This window comes from Styela clava, chromosome 11 (assembly GCF_964204865.1).
Source record: "Styela clava chromosome 11, kaStyClav1.hap1.2, whole genome shotgun sequence".
Classification (NCBI taxonomy): domain Eukaryota; kingdom Metazoa; phylum Chordata; class Ascidiacea; order Stolidobranchia; family Styelidae; genus Styela; species Styela clava.
Window position 1 is genome coordinate 7,388,106 of NC_135260.1, and position 15,775 is coordinate 7,403,880.

Below are 15,775 nucleotides of genomic sequence, written 5' to 3' on the forward strand. Positions count from 1 at the left end.
GTCAAGTACGTATTTCAGTTTATTGTTTTTATATTTAGAGAATATTTCGGTTGTACCGTGTTCTATAATGACCACTTTTGTAATCAGCCGCAACTGTTATTTTACTGGCGTAAACCTAAACCTGCGTATGTTAAGTTCAGTTCTAATGTGTACAATTTTGTTTAGTTAATGATTTCAATTGTCGAGTTATATCTTGCCGGCACATTTTTTGTTGTAATTATTGTTTGTTTTATTTAGAAAACCGTACTGCCGTACTTCCCGTACACGTATTGATGTACTCTCGTACTGACGTACTCTCGTGTCCACGTATTGACGTAATCACGTACTGTCGTATTCTCTACTTTTAACATCGTACCGACGTATCTTCGTACACCTGTACTTTCCTGACAATAAACGACATCAACTTGTACTGTTATACGCGTCTTTTGCATTGGAGTGACAAAATCAGTTTACTAAAACAGATCGACCATCTAAGAATTACACCTGGTGTGGGCGCTAAAGTAGGGTTGCCATACCGTCCGGAAAATTCCGGACATGTCCGGAATTTAGGGTTAAATTTTGCGTCCGGGAGGAATTTTGAAAAATGCTCAAATGTCCGGAATTTTACTGCATCTGCAATTGTAATGTGAACACTGCTAATACAGAACATTGTTATTTCGTACCGTGCGCATATTTTTACTACGAGGTTGTATGGAATTTTAATATAACAGAGCGTTTTCCTTATCAATGGTGTTAGAGTTGCAAACGTCAATGAGAGATGCTTGGAATACCTGTGCAAATGGATGAAACCAATGGAAGAGTTTACTTGTTTCAAATGGATAACCTTGAACGAGATACCAAGTTGGAAGGATGTAAAGCAGGGGTTGGCATCCTACGGCCCGCGGGCCAGATCCGGTCCGCGGAGCAATATAATCCGGCCCGCGACGCTTCACTGGATTATAGTAACAAAACAGCTGTTTTAAAGATTATATTCTTTACGTAACAGAATTAATTTTGCGACACGCGTACGCTAAATTATGTTATAACTCACAATTGCGCGTTTAATGACCCTATAATTTAATTATAATTACACAAATGGCAACAAAACGCAGAAAAGTTGATGCTTAGCGCAAATGGTTTAATGGTGCAGAAAATATTCAAATGGTCAGTCTTCGTGCGCTGCTCTAAATTTAACTTCTGATCTGTGTGAAAAAGTGTGATTCATCGGCTATCCGTTCGGTTTTCAACATTCTAAAAATATGAGGCCCGCCAATGACTTGCAACCTTTGGTTTTGGCCCGCGAGCGACAAAAAGTTGCCGACCCCTGATGTGAAGCCTTGCCTGGAACATCTGATTAGTAAACGGGTTGATGTGGACGATGATAAATGCTTTGACCGATTCTGTAACTTGAAGGAAGCAGTTTGTGGAAAGTTACCTACAAGACGAAGAATTTATTAAACTGCCAACGCATAAGAAATGGTGCAAATATTTCGATCAGTCTACGAACATCACATGCCACTCCAAAATTTTGAGGATTGAACTGTTTTTCTTTGCTGTTACATCCCGCAATGCCAATGTAGAGAGAGTCTTTTCACTGATGCAAAGTCAGTGGACTAAAGAGAGAAACAAGTTGCGACTATAAAAGGCATGTTGACTCTCCAATATAATTTCAATAATATGCACTGTAGTGAATTGTTTTCATTTTTGAAATCAGACAAGAAGAGAATTAGATCTTCAGAAAAATATGCATGGTCAGAAGAGTAAATTTGTAGTGATTGTCTTTAATTTGTTTTAAGCATGTAATTGCTGTTTTTCCGTTTCGGCACAATCTAATTCTCATTCTTATTTTTCACTCTGAAGTTGAGATTTTTTCAGTCGACGGCCCGTAGCTATATTTAGAGTGTGCTTACCTGCCTGGTGTGAGATTCTGCTTGTGACTGAAGACATTACTTTTCATTTCGGTAGCTGGCGCTTTAGAATGAGTATCGTATAGCGTTTGCAGGCTTAGCATTTCGGTAGCGCATATATATGGTCTCATGAAAATAGGGACCTCCAGAAAGAAGTATGCGCACCAAGATGGCGCACAACCTGAACATAGTTTTTGTGTACCGGTTAGGACTAAGGTTGTGCGACATAGTCATGCACTGTCCGGAATTTTGCTTTTTCAAATATGGTAACCCTACGCTAAAGGCACTCCAAATTTGGCGTCTACAGGCATGCATCAATAGTGTTGCAATAGAACAGCGATCGGCTCCGGAACCGCATGCGGCTCTTCGTTCTCGGAGCACTGGTTCAAAGTGTCTACAGCAGTTTGTCGTTTGAAGCAATGGAAATTCAATAAAAGTCGGGGGCTTAAAATCGATTACTACTCACTAATTACACGTCACAGCGGGTATAAGTCGAAAGCGGTAAAAATAGGTCGCATTAAGTTGATTCAAATCTGTCAAAACAATCTTTTTCATTTCATTTTTCAAGTTCTTTTCATTTCATCGTAAACTGATTTAATGCATCATTCGGAATTCATTCGGTTTCTTCTAAGTAATAATTAGGATATTGCATCATGAGTGGTTTTTAGAGAGTTTTGATAACCACTGACATTAGAGTAGATATTGCGGCTCCGAGTGGGTTTGAGTTTGACGGAAAGGATGCCATTGGATCTTTCAATTCTAAAGGTTGCCGACCCTTGCAATTGAATAGACTACAGAGAATGGATATCTCCTAAAATTGCCAATCATATTTTTTCGATAAACCAAAGATTTTACATAAGAAGTTACAATACCATGTACCTGAGAATGCCAAGTTACCTGTTTAGGGTAGTTACCTCCAATTAAGGTAAGACTACAAGTGTTGTCTGATCCCTGATGTCATCACTACTGTTCCTGCCAAACGAACGATCATTCGAAATGGAAGAAAAGAGCTGTGTTTAATTCTGCCCATGGTTTACTCAAATGAAAACGAACAACAACAACAAATGTTTTCACCTTTTAAAGCAATTAAAGCTGGCACCAAAACCTTACCAAGATCAGTCTTTAACAACATCTCTTTGATCCTCGAAGTGACTATAATTCAGTTGCCAACGCTGTGTGAATACTAATAGATCGACCGAGATCGATAAGTAATAAGACATCCCCCGAAAATAAGCTCTGGTATTATTTTTCGGAAGAAAATTGGAATACGACCCGGTCTTATTTTCGGGAAAGCACGGTATTTACCATTCTTTTTCGTTGGCTATTAGAACCAAGTAGCTTTATTTATTTTAAACCTTTGCTATGGAAAACCAGTCCTGTTAACTTGTTGCTGTCAATCAGAAAGTTTTCTCTGTGATCAATTCCTCTTTCTACTATGCCCGAGAATGCAGAAGCTTTATCTAATCTTCACGGATGTAATGGATCAGGCAATTAAATATTTATCAATACTGTGTTAGATACAAAGGAAAGTTGTTAATCGTTGAAGCCCATGCATATATATATTGTTAAAATATATATAATTCAAAAATAAAAAACAACTATTTCATTAGGTTTGAAATTTTTATCGAAATCATCGGATGGAGTTAAAAAGAGACACGCCCAAATCCTATAACCAAGTCTTAATTTAGAAATTTTTCAAAATAATATTAAACTATTTTTTTCCAGGTTCATCATAAAGTGTTACGGAATTTCTCTTCTGCATCGTATAATTCTGTATATAGATATAAAGTACTGTATATATTTTTGCTCTCCGCCTATCGATCTAAAAAAAAGGAAGCAATGTTATTCGTTGAATTCACACTGAAGACATATATATATTGTAGCTATCAGTTTGGGTTACACGAAACTAACTCCATACCCTTTCGTTATGCATTTTCGTCAGTGGATCCGTATAATGCAAAGATGCTGTCGTGGGAATAAGGTTCAATAATCCATGAGATTTTGAGGTGTTAATGTGCGGCAAGACCTAAATGTATATTGTATACAAGAGCTCAGCGCAAAAGGGCAAGTAACATAAGGTAATTAGGTAACACTCGATCGGTGTAGTCCCAGCTAAAGTGGGGTGTTTCATGTAACCCAGGGTTTGTTACTGCGTGATTCACCATAAACGTTCACGCGTATTGAATGATTAGCATCGTAACTAAATCCATATTCCACTTGAAATGGTTGGCCGAGGTTTGTCATCATTGCTCTCCCAAAAAATAAATATGTAAACGTTATGCTTTCGAATATTTAAGATCTATTTATCACTTTACTAATTTTTGACAAAAGAATCGCGTAGGTAGGAGTGAGTCGGACGCAAAGTTTGTATCGGAAAGTAGATTACAAATACTAAATTATGCTTGCACATTTGTGTACAAGTATTCGTCTTCTTCTTTTAATTTACTTTATTGTACCCTCTCAACACCAACACTACCGATGCTACTGCAGATTGCGCGTTAATTGCTGTGCGGAAACTATGGATGGAGTTAAGTCTGCTACGGCTTTGATATTACGTCATAATTATGACTAACCAACCGTAACAATCCAATATTCTGGTTCGTGTTAGCTGCAGTTTTATTTTATTGCTTGTCAATATAGCACGAAGGATATCATTTTTGATCGACTGTTATAGTGCTTGTAGTTGAGTTAGAGACAGCGATATCATTTGCTGGGCAGCAAACATTATAATCTTTGTTTTTCGAAAAATAGCACACACCTTTGTTTAACAAGGTATTTCACAAGTTGGTCCTTTGAACGAAGAAGTACAGGTACATTCGTATTCTTCTTTATTGAGATTTCTACACTTCGCTTTATTTTTGCATGGTCCAGAATCACACGGCACTGAACAATAAATATCAATTAAAAATATATTTGTAAAATTTATATTTTTGTATTTATAAAAGTATACAGTATTGGAAAGACAGATGCCAAATTTTAGAAGATTCATAATTTGGTAATACGATTTTTCACGTCATACCTCGTAACAAGTAGGTATGTTGTATGTACAATCGCTCATGTAAGCTCTGAAAGACTGAGAATATCGTTAGAATAGTCGTAAGTTGTGGCTGTACCCAAATCACCATTCCCACGGCAAACTGATATTTAGGAATTTTCCACAGCATTTTAACAAAGATGATCTTAAGCAGATCTTAGTCTTGTTAGACTGATCTTGGTCTTGAGAGATGGTATTAAAAGCAATAAACAAAAACGCCAACCTCATTAATTCAGTAAATCTTACTTTCACAAATGACTGACGCCGCCTCTGATGAGCCACAATTGTGATTGCCCCATGGTCGATGCACGCAATCAGATATATGAGCCTCGTGTCCATTGCACCGAACATCGTCCAACCAGTATCCGCAATTACACTTTCCGAAGTGAGCATCGTGCACAGCTGCGATGGCGCCCGAATAATCGAGCATGCGACAAATCACATGAGCATCTTCTAGGTCCCATAAATCGTCACAAATTGCACGCCACTCATCATCATGGTAAATTTCAACTCGGCCTTGGTGATCGGCAACTCCATCGACGATTCTTACTATGTCATCTGATTCTAAAATTAGACATTAAAAATAAATAAATTCGAAACAAAGTTGACTGTTGATATGATATCTCCGTTCAATCGTGTCTAATTTCAGAGGGAAAGAATTTGTACCGGTGGGGCGAAACGAACTATTTGTCAAACCATAAATATATACTACTAATACAAACTACTACTTAGATTAAATCATTTAGATAATATTAGATATTAATCCTTTACTGTTCATTACCAGGTCGCCTTGGCGTACCTATTGCTTTTTTTAGTTTTATTAAATAAAAAATTTATATAGTTCTACTTTATTCTATTTATCACGTTTTGTTAGTGTCTACCAACGGTGCCGCTCGTTCTCCAGATTTGGTATTTTCAGCATGGTGAAAAAAAAATTTCACTGATGACTGGATTTGACGAAATGTTAGGATCACGCCTATAGTATCCCCGTGTACTGTTGAGACTTACCCAGTCTTGAAGACTACCTACCTTCTGTACAATCGTCCACTCCTTCTATGCAATCACATGAATAAACCGAATCGGTATGCTCTTGGAGCAAGCAATATCCGAGCCCTTCAGTACAAGGTGGATCGCATTTAGATTCGCCTGAATAATTTAAATAAAATAAGTACTAGTAAGTTTTCTTCTTTTATTTAATTAAATATTTCAAAATTTAATTCTAAATGAATTTAATATCTGGAAAATGCGAAAAAAAGAAAAATGAGCTACTTTGGTATGCGATTGAGATCGCGTTTTGAGCAAGTGAAATCACATATCAAAGTGGCACAAAAAAATTATTCTAGTCATGAAATAATACCCTCAACTGTGCATAATCCGTCTCCGTCCAAACCAAAATTGCCTGTACATCTACATTCAGCCGATGAAAATCCATCAAACAATTTTCCGTTCACACAATCAATTGTTGCACAATCTACCAGTTAATATAGAATCATAAAGAGATTTAACAGATTTTTTCCTCGTTAAATTAACTTTAATTTGTTTTTATTCCCTCATTTTAAAAGTATTATATATAACAAATCAACTGCATAATCATTATACAGAATATGTAATTTTGGCTTATATTTTATAACGAATTTATCAACATGCTTGAAATATTTCCATTTTTGTTTCTCAACAGTTAAAATAGTAATATTAGATCAGGAAATAAGCCTAGCGCGAGCAGTCTCCAATAATATAAACATTATGATACAATATAATAACATAAATCGGACAAATGTAATAAGTGTTTTTAATGAATCATATACATTGATGAAATCAATAATTCAATTGACGGAAATGTTTCGTAAGCTTATGTAATAGCTATACAGTCGTGGAATCAATTTACTTTTTTCAAGTGAAGCCTATCTTCTATAATTTATAATTTGTAAAAACAAAAGGTTTATAAACATAACTATACATAAAATAAAGGGTATACTCCCGGAGTATGTGAACCAAGATGACGGACACCGGAACGTAGTATGTGTACCAGGTTAGGGTTAGGCCACAATTCAGGTACAAATACTATGGAAGTCACTTGGCTAGTCTCCGAATTTGTAATAGAACTAAAATAAGGAAAATTGGAATAAAACTATGGCCCAACCCTCCGGTGTCCGCCATCTTGGTTCACATACTACCAAATATATGGTACTCCCGTAGTATATGTACCAATTTGAGGTTGGGCCATAATTCATTCCAATTTCAGTTCTATTACGAGGTCGGGGACTGTCTGTGTTAGCCAAGTGAATATACCCTAGCCCATAGGTACATTTATACAACTTGATGTAAAGTAGGCGAACAAAATTAGTTACCTCGTATTGGTACACACACTTCTGGAGCTCTATTTATTTCAATACATGCAAACAAAAGATTTTGCAACGCTCGAACATAAATAGAAAATGTTCGCAGATTGAATGTACAAATACAAAAATTTAAATATTATATAATAAAATCATTCATATATAAGATCTTGCCTATTTCATTGCACGATTTCCCACAAAAGCCTGCAGCACAACCACATTCTCCTGAAGTTATTCCACATGTCCCATCGTTGCCGCAGTCATCATTCGAAACGCATGCTTCACCTGCTCATAAAATACTCTAATTAAAATAATCATAATATTTTAAATAATGTCAAAATTGATTAGCTATGCTAGTGTTTAAAATTAGCCTTATTTTTGTTTGTTTGAGAACCCGTGAAGGGTTTGGGTACCGGCTGATTTAGCGCCATCAAATTCGATGACGGTTTGTTGGTGCGAAATGAATCTGTCCTAACGGATATAATTTATTATAAATATATTCTATTTTTTTTTTTAAATTTAAAATATTTTTTCATTATTAAATCTACCCTAAGACTGAATTTATTTTAATTTTTATGCGTCCGTTTAGCTTGGTTGTCGACAAATCGGATACCGTCATAATTTCGTTTTCAAAAGGCGACACCATATGGCTAGCGAAGTAATCACTAACACAATACGGCATCATACACTACGTTACTCTGATCGGTAAAGCAACTGCCGGTATCTAATATACCAATGCTTAACTTCTCTTAAGCAGTGAACTCCTGCATCTTCGTCGTGTTCACAATTATGATCTCCCCACATATCATGTTCACATCTTGAAATATGCCACTCGTCAATTCGGCAAGTAACATCTTCCAGCCATATCTGTCCTTCTCCTTCACCGTAGTATGCGTGACTGTAGAAAGCAGAACAATGGAAATAAAAGCTACTCATATTTTAGCAAACTGCATCTACGGAATGATAATTTTAATATATATAAGAATTTTAAGGCCCGAATTGTCAAACTAGTCAATATCAAAACTTTATTATATTTAGAATCGATGGCATGTCCGGCTAAAAACAAATTCATCATATATCGTTAACACAGAATCACTAGAATAAAACTATGTTCACGTTTCTGCAGTGCATGTGCGACGAAATATAAAGCAAACAGTTGGCCATTACCGAAATCAATATTTAAAACTAATTTAACTTGTGGGCGCGTCACCCAGGACCAAGTGCTTGAAGCTTTAGACTTTGCTATGTTGGTACCGCTGGTATCGGATTGAAATCTATTGTCCACCAACCGACCCCGGGTAAAATATATTGCAACGCCACGCCTACCTATTTCTCGCTGGAATTTCATAATCCTAAATCTATTAAATATAATAAAATTTTATGATAACTATAAAGTAGTTTGTGTACGTGTGAGCAGCATACGCCCGCTCGAATCCCAGCATATGACAAACTACATTTGCTGCTTCAATACTCCAATTATCATCACAAATTGTTCCCCAGATTCCATCTCGTTTAATGAAAACCGTTCCTTCATTACTTTGTGTTCCAAATTCAAGTTTAACTTCCTCTTGTGGATCTGTTTAAAATTTATAACTGTCCTATTACATTGTACGAATTTAGATTTTGGCTTCAGCTAGGTCATTGTTGAACAAATGCAACCATTTATTGAAGTAGTAATATATTGAATAAGTTACATATAACCGAAAAACTTGTGACTTATTCAAACATAGAACTCAATTTTGCCCCCCTTTTGAAAGTGCCCACAACGAGATTATACTGAGTGAGCGACGGGGCCAAAATTCTTGTGCCAAAACCCTTTTTTCACATAATTAGTTTGTATCACTGACCGGTGGTGGAAAGGAAGTAGGTGACACCTCGAAAATATCCAAAAAATGACAAAAGTGAATGAATATTAAATGTCATCCACTCGTTGACGAGTTGATTAGTTATGTCCAATAACGGGATTTAAGGTTGTTGTAATTTTACTCCAGGTGGATAAAAGAAATGTACGTAAGAAAATTTTTTAGAACATAGGAATACTTAACATTGGAAATACACTCCACACCGGCAATGTCGTCTGTTTCGTCACAGTCATAAATAGGAATTCCCTGAAAAATGCAGTCGGAAAGATGTTCCTCCCGTCCCGAACATTGGACACGATTCATCCAGACAGGACCATCACCTCGACCATATTCCGGATAATTAAAATGTTCGACCGCTCCATCGAATCCCAACATTCGACAAACGACGCGAGCATCGTCAATATCCCAGTCATTTGAACAAATATCTCCCCAAACGTCATTGATTTTTACTTCAATTCGGCCTTCATTGTCGTGATTTCCATTAGCCAATCGAATGTCTGATATCATGCCTGAAAGGTAACAATATCGATTAAAATATCATCTAAAAATGATCTTGAAAATTACTTGGAATATATATGTCTTATAATTCTGAAATTGAGTTAATATGTCGCCAGAAAAATTGTAATTGAGCAATATTACATTTTTTGTCTCTTTGACCGTGTCCGGTGCATTCCAAAAATTTGTTTATGTCGTATTCTCGTTCTTCTGCAAAACAGGTATAAGTGATAAATAAAACATAAACACATAATTGATTTTGAGAATGCTTTCTATCCTTGCTTTTTAAATTCGATAGGAGTCATTGTTCCGACATTATAGATCTTCACAATTGTTGTCAAACCTGGTACCGGTCGTATAATTAATTACTACACAAGGTTGCCTAAGCTAAAATTTTTGAAATAACCCGACATATTGAATAGCGATAAACATTATTCCACTATATCTATTTTTATTATATTTTGGAACATGGATGATGATGATGCTTTGGGGTTGATAATGTTTGCTTGCGTCAACCGCAGAAGGAATATGTCCATTTAAATATTTACAGTTTTTAAATTAAAGATACATACCTGCGCTGACAGAAATTGAAACAAAAAGAAGACAGAGTAATATCCTAAGTATGATAATTAAAAGCATAGTTGCTGTAAAGGCCTAAAATGTAATAGTGGTATTTCCCTTATTAATAAGTATTTACTTTATTATTAAGAACTCATTTTTGATTTCAAGTCGGCAGAGGCCTTGGAGCACTCGCAATATTTCCTTGGGGTACCGGGTTAATCTAACTTTTATTAAATGAGATACAAAGTAACAGATACTTTTGGGAGTAGGAAAAAGAGTAGACAATGTATATGAGAGCAGTTGTTATCGTACAGTTTTATTCTGATTGAAAAGTTTTTTTTCACAACCGTTTTCGAAACTTGTTCGCCCTTGAATTATCAAAGATCGCGAGTATTTTTCTGCTCTATTCAATTGCAGACGACATTTAATTTGCAAAGTTTGCTTGGTTGTATTACCAACTGATTCTCCTTTGTCTTTCACTATTGTCATTCTTCTCTTTGTCTCTAATATATATTGGGGAAAGTCTACAAGCAAATCAACTGAATCGGGTTCAGTGTGAATAATTATCGCGTAACACTGAACTCCTATTATATATTTATTGATAAATGCCTTGCTTTTCCTACAAGCTCAAAGGAATAAAATTAACAATAGCATATTTAATGTGTATCTACAATCGTTTCTAACAAAATAATAAAAAGTTTTGTTTAAATTTAGTATCAAATTAAACACGAATAACACTCATAAAACCTAAATCGTGTATAACTGATTGCGTACAACGTTAAGTTATTCAATTGATATAATTTTCTTGATTTTAACGCGTTGGATCGCATGAGTAATGTTTACTTGTCCATATCGCACGTAAAATTTGTAGTTATGTAACAGTCTTCCGTTAGGAATATGAATTCATTGGTTTCCTTAGAGGTATTACCTATAAATATCCGGCTATTTATTTATATTAAGATATTCATCAAGAACGTCGCATTGCTAAAATGAACAAGTTTGAAATTTGGCTAAATGATACTGCCTTCAATGATGCATAGTAACAATCGTTTTGGCATGAGAAAACTTGATAGCGGCGGGGTTGCGATTTTGCAGACTCAGCTTGGCACAACAATTTTTTCCTAAATATGTTTTTTTACAGGTTAGCTTCAGGAATTGGCCGTATAGTACTACGTAGAGTGATCAGTACTCTTGGAAATATCCTCAAGATTTTTTTATTAATTACTATCCATATATAAGCGAGGAAATTCTCAAACCTTAAAATGTTGTTTTCGATCCTTCTATAGCATGGTCGTCCAACCCGTGGCCCGCCGAAGGTTTCCGAGTGGCCCGCGCGGCATTATTCGAATCTGTGAAACCTCCAAAAAAAAAAATATTCCTCATCATTCAAACGCGCGAGAAGCACCACCCATGGTCGTCCAACCCGTGGCCCGCCGAAGGTTTCCGAGTGGCCCGCGCGGCATTATTCGAATCTGTGAAACCTCCAAAAAAAAAAATATTCCTCATCATTCAAACGCGCGAGAAGCACCACCCAGCTATCGAAAGCTTATTTGTGTCCCTTTGTGAGCGTTATTCCTGGAGAGAGATGTTTGGATTTATTTTTATCGTCTGCCATGTATTTAAATCTGTTTTTCTGTGAAGCTAGAAGAGGCAGTTTTGATGACCTCAATATTTGACAGCAGCAAGTTTTTTCGCGGATGAACCATGTCAAATCCCCCGTGCGATCACTAATTTCTGACAGTCATATGAAAAATTCGCTATGCATTGCAGCATCGTCCATCGCACCGAACATTGACAAACTTATTGAATAAAAGCTTACTTAAGTCATACTTGACATCGAAATATCTATGTGTGATAAACTTTTGACTTAACTGTATCTTCGTATTTTCAATGCTTCATAATTTTGGTGTGAGGGCTTTGTTTGGTTTTTCATTAATCTGTAGTCGGTGTAGTGGAGACTATAACATAACAACCTTGTCAAGTGGCCCGCGCACTCATTCGTAAACTAAATGTGGCCCTTTGGCCAAAAGGTTGTTCTATGGGATTTGCGTGAATGCGGGGTGTGTAGAAAACAGGTTCCAACCTTCGTTTTAGTTTTATTAAAAAGAACAATAGACACAATGTGTTGGCCATTTATTTGTTGAAAAAGTCACATAAAATATAATACCTTAAAGAAAATTACATCACATGCATATTCAATCAATTACCATTCTTCAGAAATCAAGAGTCAAATTAGAGTTATTAACAAATCATCGTCAATGTTTCGATCAACTGAACATTTTGAAATGATGTCTGTAAGGTTATTTGTGCTCTACAAAGCATTAACATTTTCTCTTCGTACATCAATCTCAGACATGTATCCGACGAGCAACTCTATGAGGTCATACCAAATAGAGATATCAGACATTTGGTTGCTATCAAGGGCATCTGCCGTTGGATCTGACGTTTCAATTAGGTTTGTTTGTTGTTCGTTTTGAGTATACGCGGGATAGGCGTGTTGGTAGTAGCATTTAATTCCGTATCTGCAGTTTCCCCTGCCTTGTTGAAATCGTCTGCATGGTGTTTTCGACATTTCATATTTGTGGTTCAACATCAATTTTCTTTTTTCCCGAGGGTCCGTCACCCAATTGTTACTAGGTGTGACGAAATAAGAGGGTACGCGACAAGCAGGACACGCTTTGGTTACTGGACTCTCCAACGACCTTGTACACCGCCATGTTATTATGCATTCAAAGCAAAATACATGCGAGCAGTTATCCAACAGGCCGTATTTATTATTACTGTCTCTTCCTTTATCGAAGCTTTCCATGCATATTCCACAGGTTGGCTGTTCTTGTTCTGCTGATGAATCGCTACCGGTACTGCTTGCTTTTTGCAGCTCAGCTTCCTTTCCAGGTCTATCTGATTCGACAATGTTTTGCCGGTTCCTGTAACCGCTAGAAACTATTTGTGATTCGATGCTGTCCATTTATTCTTTTATTCCTCGATTCCAGAAGTTAAACGACCTATTCTAGTTATCATAGTTGAACATTGTCTGGGATTTGTAAGTTACAAGTCGCAGTTTATCAACGATGGCAGAGCGTTTTTCTTTCTCATGCTGTGCAAAGATTTGTCTAGAGCGAGATAACAATACAATGACCAAGGGGGATAATCTTGCGATAATTCGCGAGAAGAACAATAGCTTGTGCTAATTTTGATTAAATCCATTCAAGATGCAGAGAAAGCACGATTTTAGAACTGCGATAATATGCAATCGGAATAGGGTTAGCATATATCGGGCCAATAATAGAAAAAGACATGATAAAAATAATATCTAAGATGTAATTATATTTTTTACCTTTAAAATTAAATACGATATCGCAGGAGATATGAATGACTTGATACTTTGAAGGTTCAAATTGAAGGCGAAACATACCATACATGATCCCGTGAGGTGATCAAATTATTGGGTTGTGTGAATCAAATTTTAAAAGCATTATGTCAAACACCTAAAACAAGGGCATTCCCGTAATATGTGCACTAAGATGGCGGACACAGGAACGTAGTATGTGTACCAGGTTAGGGCTAGGCAATAATTATATTCCCATTTTCCGTATTTTAGTCCTATTACGAGCTTGGGGACTAGCCAAATGACTCCTGTAGTATTTGTACCTGAAATCATGGCCTAACCCGGTACACATACTACGTTCCGGTGTCCGCCATCATGGTTCACATACTACGGCAGTACCAAAACAAGCAATGTTTTATTATGGAACAAATCTTGCATATAATGAATTTGAAAAGTAACATTTTTAGTAACTTTTGACACCAAAGTTCACATTGGAGATCGATAACCCACAGATACAATCTTGATCTTCTATGCAACAGCGTCATCCAATTTTATTAAAAACTATAACCAGCTCAATAATTTGACTCGCTCACTCAAATGCATGTTGTGCAGGGTAAGATTGGAGAAATGATTCAAAGTACCATAATCTATGAAGTGGCTATAGTTTACGAAAAGAAACGACATGTGTTGACAAACACTTCGGTTTTCACACTTTACCATCCTACCATGATGCACGACCCAACATCTTCCTCCGTTCGCGACAATCAACGGGTGCAAAACAAATTCTATTAAGCTTAAGGTCAATAATCCAGGGGTCGGTCGCTTCGCTACCCGCGAGGGGAAATGTAAAGAAATGTGTTTAGTAAGGTAAAAAGTAGGTGTTTGTTCTGATTTTGTTGGAAGACCCTGGTCGTTGCGCCGGACGAATGGCGGCATTCGTCCGGCGCAGTGCCCCCGACCTTTTTAGTCCAATAAATAGTTTAAATACTAGGTTAGAAACTGATCATCCCCAATGGGAATCAAGTTTTATTAATTTTATTGCACGTGATCACTCAACTGTGACGAAATTTTTTTGACATAAACTAGACCTCAATTAACTTGTATGACCCAAATATGGCATCTCTACCTATTACCATTCTCGAGATATAACGTAAAATCACTGGAGCATGACTGAGGAGTTGGAGAAAAAAAATTCCTTTCAAAATGGATTCAAATAATTTTTCCAAATATGCCCATGCTTTCACTTTCTCAATATGTCCTTTCAGAGGCTTGCAATAAGCCAAAATCACTAAAGCGTGACTGGGGAGTAAGAGAACAAAAATTTCTTCAAAACAATGTTAAACTAATTTTTCCAACCATACCTATCTATTTCATTTCTCAATAGCTCCATTTTTAAGTGCGCAACCTTCTTACGCCACTGGAGGGCGATTGGGAGGGGGAAACACCAATTTTTCAGTAAAGAAAATTTCAAATAATTATACTCTTTGAGAATTAGGCAAATCTTGGCCCAAAACCCCATTCACATGCCTCAGAATTCCCTAAAAACAATAGAACCCAAGTGGGCGTGGCTTTGCACGGGTTTTCTCACCAAAGAGGGCGTGGGGGCACAGCCCCCACCGCCAAAAAGACTTGGAAAAATTCCTAATACTCGGGCAAACGCTTTCCGGCCCCGGAAACTTAGCTAAATGACCTCTAAACCCCTAAATCACTCTAGCGTGACTTGATTGACAGCTGATTGACCAATGAACAGCCTCGGGCAACAAAAACCCCGTTTTGACCCCTTTCCTCTGGCCCGATCGTTTCCAAAAATTTTCTGCGTCATGCGGACAGGGATATCTGACTAACGTGCTAATCACCTACCTCATCAGCCCTACCCTACATAGTGGAAATGCTCATCAATCGGTCTCCCACGCATAGAATTTTAACTTCCACCTCACGTGCAACGTTTTCTGATTTAGACTGTGCATTCGCACTTTCAGTGCGACAGGTTGCGAGACCATCCAGGGGAGGTCGCTACGCTACCCGCGAGGGGAAATGTATAGAAATATTTTTAGTAAATTAAGAAGCAGATGTTTGTTTGAAGTTTGTTGGAGGACTCGCGTCGTTGCGCCGGACGAATGGCGGAAATTCGTCCGGCGCTCTGCCCCCGACCCCTTCAGTCCATTAAGAAGTTCAAATACCACGTAATAAACTGATCACCCCTAACCGGAGTCCAATTTTTCCAATTTTAAGGTCCGTGATCACTCGACCGTGACGAATTTTTTTTGACACAA

General features: G+C 37.1%; 1 protein-coding gene across 1 annotated transcript; it reads right to left on the reverse strand.

The window, feature by feature from the left end:
• Positions 1–3,364: 3,364 nt before the first annotated feature.
• On the reverse strand, positions 3,365–10,266 carry LOC120347329 (scavenger receptor cysteine-rich type 1 protein M130-like). Its single transcript, XM_039417250.2, has 11 exons — positions 10,186–10,266; positions 9,758–9,823; positions 9,301–9,627; positions 8,664–8,832; positions 8,000–8,154; positions 7,431–7,541; positions 6,278–6,391; positions 5,950–6,066; positions 5,167–5,484; positions 4,645–4,769; positions 3,365–3,708 (listed from the first exon to the last, which is right to left on the reverse strand). Exons 1-10 carry the CDS (start codon positions 10,250–10,252, stop codon positions 4,651–4,653), a joined length of 1,563 nt encoding a protein of 520 aa, XP_039273184.2. The 5' UTR covers positions 10,253–10,266; the 3' UTR covers positions 3,365–3,708; positions 4,645–4,650.
• Positions 10,267–15,775: the final 5,509 nt, after the last annotated feature.